The sequence below is a fragment of the Panthera pardus genome, unplaced genomic scaffold (genome assembly GCF_024362965.1).
Source record: "Panthera pardus isolate Hobbes unplaced genomic scaffold, ASM2436296v1 HiC_scaffold_13, whole genome shotgun sequence".
NCBI lineage: Eukaryota > Metazoa > Chordata > Mammalia > Carnivora > Felidae > Panthera > Panthera pardus.
The window spans coordinates 147,804,391-147,813,710 of record NW_026526688.1 but is presented as its reverse complement, the minus strand read 5'-3'; the positions used below and the strand labels follow the sequence as shown (position 1 = coordinate 147,813,710).

Genomic DNA, 9,320 nt, shown 5'->3' with positions numbered 1-9,320 from the left:
GAAAACCCATTTAGACCCTTTTCTCTCCTCTGGGGGAACCACACCCAACCCATTCCAAACACGTTAAACTTCCTCCTGTTTTTATATACTAGCAAAGAGACTCCATAACCTTTTACCATCCTGTGCTGAACACTTACAGAGGGCATAATTCTGGTGGCAATTCCATCCCTCACTGCAGAACATCCCGCAGCTGAAGCCCACTTCCTTCCTGACTGCTGAAACTCAGCTAAGCAGTTCGGAGCGCTTTGCCACGACCCGCAACTAGGTGGACAGTCCTTGACCAATCTGGTGGCCCCAGTGCACTCGCTGGGCGTGGTCCGGGGCTGCAAAGATGTCCAGAACTTGAGGGACCCGGGGCCACAGTGGGAGAGGGAGGGTCGGCGCCCGCCGCTCTCGCGAGAGTTCGCGGGGTGAGGGCGGTGAGGGACTGGAGACTAGGAGTAGGGGGAGGAGGAAGAAGAGGAATCGGAGGAGGGGGAGGCGCGACAAGCAGCTCAGCAGTCACGGCGGCTGTTCTTCGGAGAGCAGGCGTGTGGCCCTTTCCCCGCCTTCTTTCCCTTCCCCTCCCAGTGAGTGATTCAAGCCGTGCGCTTCCCACTTCCGCCCCCTCCGCCTGCCGTTGGAACTAGCAAAGCCGAACAAGTTGGGGCCGTCGAACAGCTGGCGCTTCCCTTCCTCCTCCTCTCCTCTTCTTCTCTCCTTCCCTCTTCATCCCTGGCCGCCGCCGCCGCCGCCGCCGCCCGGAGGCCTAGAAACCGCAAAGCCCCCAGCCCACGCCGCGGCAGACATGAGCTTCTTGTTGTGAGTAGCCAGGCCCCGCGCGCGCCGGCTTTGTTCGGTCGACCAGGGCCGCGGGCCCCAGCTCGCCTTGCCCTGAGCTGCCCGGGCTAGGCGTTCCCACTGAGCAGGTCTCCGGTAGCCCTTCTGGTGCGCTGGCGCTGCCTGACGGCCGTCGCCTCCCCAACCCGCTTCAAGCTCGCTTGGAGTCCTCCAGCCCCCACAGAGGCTCTTTCTCCCCGGACCCCGAGTCCCGACACACCCCGGTGCCTGGGTCTGCATTCTCCATCTCCCCATCTTTCCCTTCGTTCCACTCTTGGGTTTGTTGGTTTGCACGCTCTGCATAGATACCTCCCACTCCTCCGCATGACCTTTATGCGTCGCGTGCCAGGTGGTCTTTCTCCGTTTCGCTTGCCCATTGCTTTTTTCTGGATTCCAAGCACACAAGATCGGGCGTTGTACTTTTCCCTGTCACCCCAGCACCCTTTTAACTTCCCTCTTAGGTTTTAGGAGTGGAAAGTTGGAGTAACAAGTCCTGTGGATGTAACACATCCTTAATGAGGCGGCTTTAGGGTCAGGATCCCCAGGTGACAGCCCAGGGTCTTGGAGTGTGGAGCAGCTACTTGGTTCACCGAGGTGCCCTTCCTCCCAGTATGCTCCCCAGAAAAGTACGGGCTTTATCTTTTTAGACAGCCACCAAGCAGTCCGGTAGTGTGCTCTGGGTTGATTAGGTCCGCTGGGGAGTTATTTTGCAGATCATTTGTAAATGCCAACTTAACGTCACATTTAGTGCTGGTCGCTATTTCATTTACCTTTATTGCAGAAGAGTTTGGGGGGATGGACAGAAAGATGGGATGGCCAGATGGGGGTATGGAGGCAGCAGACAGCCCCAGGTCGTCTGAACACCCTTGGAATTCCGCGTTTGAAGGCTTCGTTGTGATTCACTTTTGTTTGATCTGTGGTTAGAAAGCTAATAAAAACTTGGAGGTTGAAACTAACATCATATACTCCTTTACTGTTGTGGACAGAATAGTATTTTTCTTCACAACAGTAGCAATAGCAGTTCTGTTCCCATTCTCTTCTTTCCCCACCTGTAATTTTTAGTCATCACATTGGCACCTGGATCCTGAGAATTTAATTAACCCTTATTTTCACAGGCCCCTATGTAGAATATTAATTCTTTTTCGAGTGTTCAGGCAAAACTGAGTGACCACAGAAGGCTAACTGGCAGGCCAGCTTGCTAACATTTCTCATGTACACAGGAGGCCTGGCTTGTGTCATCCTGCCTAACACATGTGAGTTTGTGAAATCTCTTCCTTAGGCTCATCCTGGAAGTTGATTTTGAGTTTGTCATGTAGGTAGTGATAGGAGGATTGGGGGACTTCATGAAAGTCCTTGTTTCCCATGTTAGCTTGAAACGAGATTTCCAGGTATCTCAGCTTGAAGCTTCTCATCTTGAGTGTATTTTTACACTGCTGATGTTTGATTTCTTCAAGAATTAAAAGCTGTCTTCAAAATAGCAATGTAGATGATGTCTGTAACTGCTGCTAATGGACTTGGGTCTCTTGGAACTCTGAGCTAAATTGGTTGAGGCAGGGAAAAACCATATTTGGCTGAAACTAGGGATGGAGAAAGTTTTGGTGGTATTTTCTGAATACACCTAGAATAGTATCCTATTTATACAATGCTCAGTATGTAATAGTTACAGAAATGAAGTGGATAAGTTTATTTTTTCTGAAGCATATTAGTTACATAAGAAAAGTCTTGCCATAACTGATGTATGTAAATATATGGCACATTAGAGGGTTTGTACTATTTGGGGTACAATTTTTCAGTCAGGTCTCATGTAGCAGTTAATATATTCCCAACATTGGATTGTGTTTGACAATCCAAAAAAGTTAATCCAACACTTTTGGTTTTGGTTTTTGTCCACTAGTAGTTCCAACGCTAAATTGAAGATCTCATAGATATAAATAATTATTCTCAGAAATGAAAGAACAAAGTTTTGGTTATTTCATCTATATGTTATTTGGTATAGCTTCCTGAATATTATTTCTCCACCAGGAGTTGATCAGAGAAATTAAGAGTTGCTGTTTAGGAGTTAAATATAAGTATTTTCTGGGCATCTGGGTGGCTCAGTTGGCTAAGCCTCTGACTCTTGATCTCAACTCAGGTCTTGATCTCAGGGTTGAGAGTTCAAGCCCACGTTGGGCTCCATGCTAGGCATGGAGCCTACTTAAAAAAAAAAAAAAAGTGTGTGTGTGTGTATACACACATTTTTCTCTAGTTCTTAGAAGCTTACTTGGAAGGCTACTGTAAATGGTTGTAGCTGAGGAAGTAAGGGCAATGTGAGATATGTTAGTTAATGAGGATGCTGACTCATAATTCCCGAGGGCTTTAAGACAGAAGGAAAGAATTATTGTTTAAAAAAATAATTTATCGTGCCAGGCACTGATGTAGGCACTGGGTATCATTTATGAACAAAACAGTAAAAGATTCCTGTATTAGTTCAGTTTATGTTTTGGTAAGTGACCATAAACACTGAATATCAGTAAATTATACCACATGGTAGGAGGACATAAGTGCCAGGAAACAAAGTAAAGCAGGGTAAAGAGGTTTTGGGATGGGGAGATGAGGTAGATTAGGTAATACCCAAAGGGTGTCCAGATAATCAGCAGCAGTGATACCTTTTGTAGCTTTTGTGCAGATGCACAGAATAAATTTGTACAGCATGTGTAGATAAGATTGGGACAAAGCTTTGGGTGTGCTGCAGACTGGCCTTTGGGTATCTTTAATAAGCTAAATTCCCAACTGATACATAGAGAAACTTCACAGGAACCTAATTTAACTTAATAGACTCAAATCTTTAAACATTGTCAGCACCTGCTGTGTGCTAAGCATTGTGGACAATGTGGGACTCCAGAGTGATTGATCGCTTATAAATCGTCATCTGTAATAGATGCAGTACATGGGGGTCTAAAGAATATGGAGCAATTTGTCCGATTTGGGCTGGAAGAAAGCTTTGTGAAAGAAGTGATGGAATATATAACAAGGGTTTTCTGAAAGGGGAAGGGGAAGTGGAAGATTTCAGTCAGAGGAAACGTCATAGAGACATGAATTTGCTTGTGAATTGTCCATTTTCAGGTTTGTCCGAAAAGCTGTAGAATCTTGGAGCTAGATGAGATCTATAAGTAACATAGCTTACTCAACCTCTTTTTGGTAAAGTGGCAAAATCACCAACTTTAGGTTATTGGCCTGATTATTGGCATGGGTTAAATCAAAATACAGCCCTCTTAGGGTTTTTCCTCTCTTGGCATTTTATGCATATAAAATTCAGGGAAATTTAGGATCAGAGCTCTTAACGTTCACTCAAAGTGTGTTCACTGAAAATACTGAGTATTCTCTATATTTCTTGCATTTTGGAATTGGTAGTCTCTTCTGACCAGTGAAATTTTACAGAAATATTTAACTTGAAAAAGACTAAGGCCTTATTTCCTAATGTAGGGCTACTTGGTTGAAACAGAGTTGAAACAAACACTTGTAGTTAACTTTAAAATGGAAGTCTGTAGGAAAGGTGGTTTAGGGATGTGAATAAGTATAAACCAGATCTGTTTCTGTATAGGCAGAAACAAAGAGATAGATAGAGACAGGAAGGAAATTTTTATTAAGCATTATGTGAAGTAACTTCAATGTAAGGATAGAAATTTAGGAAAGGAGACCCAGGGTTATAGCTGTGTTTATGTGTCCATCTCTGTCTTCCTTCTCTTTTTTCTCCCTGCCCCCTTCCCCAGATCCATCTTTGTTTTTTGTTTTAAATTTTAAGCTTATGTATTTATTTTTGAGTCAGAGAGTGGGGGTGGGGGGAAAGAGAATCCCAAGCAGGCTCCGCACTGGTAGTGCAGAGCCTGACATGGGGCTCGATCTCATGAACCATGAGATCATGAACTGAGCGTAAATCAAGAATCATATTGTTTCAGTTTTGGCTAGTGGGAGTCCTATTCAGGCTGGCTTTTGTGTCCCTTTGACTTGTCTCTGTCTTTTTGTGAGCACTACCTAACTTTCTGGCACAACCAAATGTTCCAGGTTTATCCTACGCTTTCTCTGCCCTGGCCCTGGAAATGGTTATTTCTCTAAAGGTGTAGGTTCTGTTCATTGAAAAATAGTATTTAGAAAACAGAATGTGGGTGATAGATATGCTTGTTGGTTCAGATGTGTTGCTGCTCCCAGACCTTCTCATTGGACTGTGCTAGAAACTAACATATCCACACACGTTTACATGTGCATATATTTTTTTCTATCTGTGTATATTGAGTACATTAACTCTAATACCTGCAATGTTGAGCCAAGTAGCACAGGGTTCCTTCTAGCCTTCTCCCTTTACATATTTTTCACTTCCTTCTTTGTTAGTGAGAAACTAGGCTCCCATAATCCCCAACATACGTATTTGCTCAAACCGCTGTGTATAGCCATTCTCCTAACCCAACTCTTCCTGGCCACCCTTCTTGTGGCTTGGGCCTCCGCATGTCATCTGAGCATGTGTGGGCCCCTGCTTCCACCATATCATGGTTGAAGGCAGTCTCAGACTCCACTGGGTATGGTGTGAGTGTGACAGTAATCTAATTTTTTCCCTATGAATCCTGTGTTTAGGATCAATACCTCAGACATGTTGGGAGGATTAGAGATACCGAATGGAAAAAGCCTAGCTCAATAAATTGTAGTTAAGTGCAGCAGTTCATTATCAATAACTCAGCAGTGTTATGACTGCTGGTAGCTGTTATTATTTTTTGTAAGCATCTTCATCATTTCTGATTACTTAAATCCTAGCCAATTTCTGTAGGTTTCTAATCACATGTATCAGTACTACGATTTTCTGCAGTTAGAGCTTAAAAGCAGGGGTTTGATTGAAGGTAAGCAAATATTTGGGTAATAGTTTACCTCATAACCAAGTAGCCTTATAATTACTATTTATAAAGGAAAGGTTGGATTTTCTTTTATTGCTACTATTTTATCTTTCAGCCTAAATCCTTTTGTTCTCAAATTGAAATTTAATGGGAATAGTTCAATAGTGGTAGTATTGGCTATTAGAGGAATATTTTTTGTGTATGTTTCTTTGTAGAAATAGGTGATGGAATAACTTAAAATACTTTCTTAATACTCACTGTAAATATGGAATAGTTAAGTGGAAGCAATAGAAGTAAAAACCTTTTATGGCACATTTTCCAGTATCTTGGTGCCTAGATCATGTTTCAGGCAGATGAGCAGCAGCATGGCCTTTCTGCTCTGTAGAGAGTCTGTTTATTAATTAGTGCCCTGTAGCATTAGATTTAACTACTGAAATAGCTTTTTGTTTAAAAACTCCCTGTGGTTATAGTTTTTACTCACATATGCCTTGTTCCATTCTTCCTAACTCTTCCCCACATCCTGCCAAATATTTAGCTGGCCCTTTTGTTTTCAACTCTCAGAAATTTCACTTTTGAATCCGTGAACAACAAACTGATTTGTCAAAACTGAGTTCTCTCAACTGGAACATAGCATTGTTTTGAGGACTGATGCTTATGTCTCTAGCCTATGGTTAATTCCCAAAGGGGTCTTAATCAGTCAGCCTATTTAATTCTTTAATCGATCCTTCACCGACTTTGTCAGGTTTTTTTTTTTGTTTGTTTGTTTGTTTTTAAGTAACTCTGCCCTCAACATGGGGCTGCAACTCCCAACCCTGAAATCAGGAGTTGCTTACTGTACTGACTGAGCCAGCCAAGCACCCCAACTTCTCAGTTATTTTTTTTTAATTTTTTAAAACTTACATTCAAGTTAGTTACCATATAGTGCAATGATGATTTCAGAAGTAGAATCCAGTGATTCATCCCCTACATATAACACCCAGTGCTCTTCTGAACAAATGTCTTCCTTGATGCCCCTTGCCCATTTAGCCCATCTCCCCACCCCAAACCCTTCCAGCAACCCTCAGTTTGTTCTCTGTACTTAAGTCTCTTATATTTTGTCCCCTCCCTGTTTTTATATTATTTTTGCTTCCCTTCCCTTATGTTTGTCTGTTTTGTATCTTAGTGTATAAGAATGCAACTGATTTCTGCACATTGATTTTGTATCCTGCAACTTTGCTGAATTCATGTATCAGTTCTAGCAGACTTTTGGTGGAGTCTATCGGATTTTCCATGTATAATATCATGTCATCTGCAAAAAGCGAAAGCTTGACTTCATCTTTGCCAATTTTGATGCCTTTGATTTCCTTTTGTTGTCTGATTGCTGATGCTAGAACTTCCAGCACTATATTAAACAGCAGCGGTGACAGTGGGCATCCCTGTCGTGTTCCTGATCTCAGGGAAAAAGCTCTCAGTTTTTCCCCGTTGAGGATGATGTTAGCTGTGGGCTTTTCATAAATGGCCTTTATGATCTTTAAGTATGTTCCTTCTATCCCGACTTTCTCAAGGGTTTTTATTAAGAAAGGGTGCTGGATTTTGTCAAAGGCCTTTTCTGCATCGATTGACAGGATCATATGGTTCTTCTCTTTTTTTTTGTTAATGTGATGTATCACGTTGATCGATTTGCGAATGTTGAACCAGCCCTGCATCCCAGGAATGAATCCCACTTGATCATGGTGAATAATTCTTTTTATATGCTGTTGAATTCGATTTGCTAGTATCTTATTAAGAATTTTTGCATCCATATTCATCAGGGATATTGGCCTGTAGTTCTCTTTTTTTACTGGGTCTCTGTCTGGTTTAGGAATCAAAGTAATACTGGCTTCATAGAATGAGTCTGGAAGTTTTCCTTCCCTTTCTATTTCTTGGAATAGCTTGAGAAGGATAGGTATTATCTCTGCTTTAAATGTCTGGTAGAACTCCCCTGGGAAGCCATCTGGTCCTGGACTCTTATTTGTTGGGAGATTTTTGATAACCGATTCAATTTCTTCGCTGGTTATGGGTCTGTTCAAGCTTTCTATTTCCTCCTGATTGAGTTTTGGAAGAGTGTGGGTGTTTAGAAATTTGTCCATTTCTTCCAGGTTGTCCAATTTGCTGGCATATAATTTTTCATAGTATTCCCTGATAATTGTTTGTATCTCTGAGGGATTGGTTGTAATCATTCCATTTTCATTCATGATTTTATCTATTTGGGTCATCTCCCTTTTCTTTTTGAGAAGCCTGGCTAGAGGTTTGTCAATTTTGTTTATTTTTTCAAAAAACCAACTCTTGGTTTCGTTGATCTGCTCTACAGTTTTTTTAGATTCTATATTGTTTATTTCTGCTCTGATCTTTATGATTTCTCTTCTTCTGCTGGGTTTAGGCTGCCTTTGCTGTTCTGCTTCTATTTCCTTTAGGTGTGCTGTTAGATTTTGTATTTGGGATTTTTCTTGTTTCTTGAGATAGGCCTGGATTGCAATGTATTTTCCTCTCAGGACTGCCTTCGCTGCGTCCCAAAGCGTTTGGATTGTTGTATTTTCATTTTCGTTTGTTTCCATATATTTTTTAATTTCTTCTCTAATTGCCTGGTTGACCCACTCATTCGTTAGTAGGGTGTTCTTTAACCTCCATGCTTTTGGAGGTTTTCCAGGCTTTTTCCTGTGGTTGATTTCAAGCTTCATAGCATTGTGGTCTGAAAGTATGCATGGTATAATTTCAATTCTTGTAAACTTATGAAGGGCTGTTTTGTGACCCAGTATATGATCTATCTTGGAGAATGTTCCATGTGCACTCGAGAAGAAAGTATATTCTGTTGCTTTGGGATGCAGAGTTCTAAATATATCTGTCAAGTCCATCTGATCCAATGTATCATTCAGGGCCCTTGTTTCTTTATTGACTGTGTGTCTAGATGATCTATCCATTTCTGTAAGTGGGGTGTTAAAGTCCCCTGCAATGACCACATTCTTATCAATAAGGTTGCTTATGTTTATGAGGAATTGTTTTGTATATCTGGGGGCTCGGGTATTTGGCGCATAGACATTTATAATAGTTAGCTCTTCCTGGTGGATAGACCCTGTGATTATTATATAATGCCCTTCTTCATCTCTTGTTACAGCCTTTAATTTAAAGTCTAGTTTGTCTGATATAAGTATGGCTACTCCAGCTTTCTTTTGGCTTCCAGGAGCATGATAAATAGTTCTCCATCCCCTCACTCTCAATCTAAAGGTGTCCTCAGATCTAAAATGAGTCTCTTGTAGACAGCAAATAGATGGGTCTTGCTTTTTTATCCATTCTGATACCCTATGTCTTTTAGTTGGCGCATTTAATCCATTTACATTCAGTGTTATTATAGAAAGATATGGGTTTAGAGTCATTGTGATGTCTGTATGTTTTATGCTTGTAGTGATGTCTCTGGTACTTTGTCTCACAGGATCCCCCTTAGGATCTCTTGTAGGGCTGGTTTCGTGGTGACAAATTCCTTCAGTTTTTGTTTGTTTGGGAAGACCTTTATCTCTCCTTCTATTCTAAATGACAGACTTGCTGGATAAAGGATTCTCGGCTGCATATTTTTTCTGTTTAGCACACTGTAGATATCGTGCCAAGCCTTTCTCGCCTGCCAAGTTTCAA

At 41.8% G+C, this 9,320-nt stretch overlaps 1 protein-coding gene across 2 annotated transcripts in view; it reads left to right on the top strand.

Moving 5' to 3' along the window:
• The first annotated feature begins 409 nt into the window (after positions 1-409).
• Positions 410-9,320, top strand: part of MOB1B (MOB kinase activator 1B) — a 58,046-nt gene continuing 49,135 nt past the window's right edge. Inside the window, exon 1 of one of the 2 annotated variants that reach the window (XM_019468022.2) lies at positions 410-801. In XM_019468022.2, the coding sequence (XP_019323567.1) occupies positions 788-801 (14 nt within the window). In that variant the 5' untranslated portion in view covers positions 410-787. The remainder of the gene's footprint in view (positions 802-9,320) is intronic. The other variant, XM_019468014.2, reaches the window with a different exon arrangement.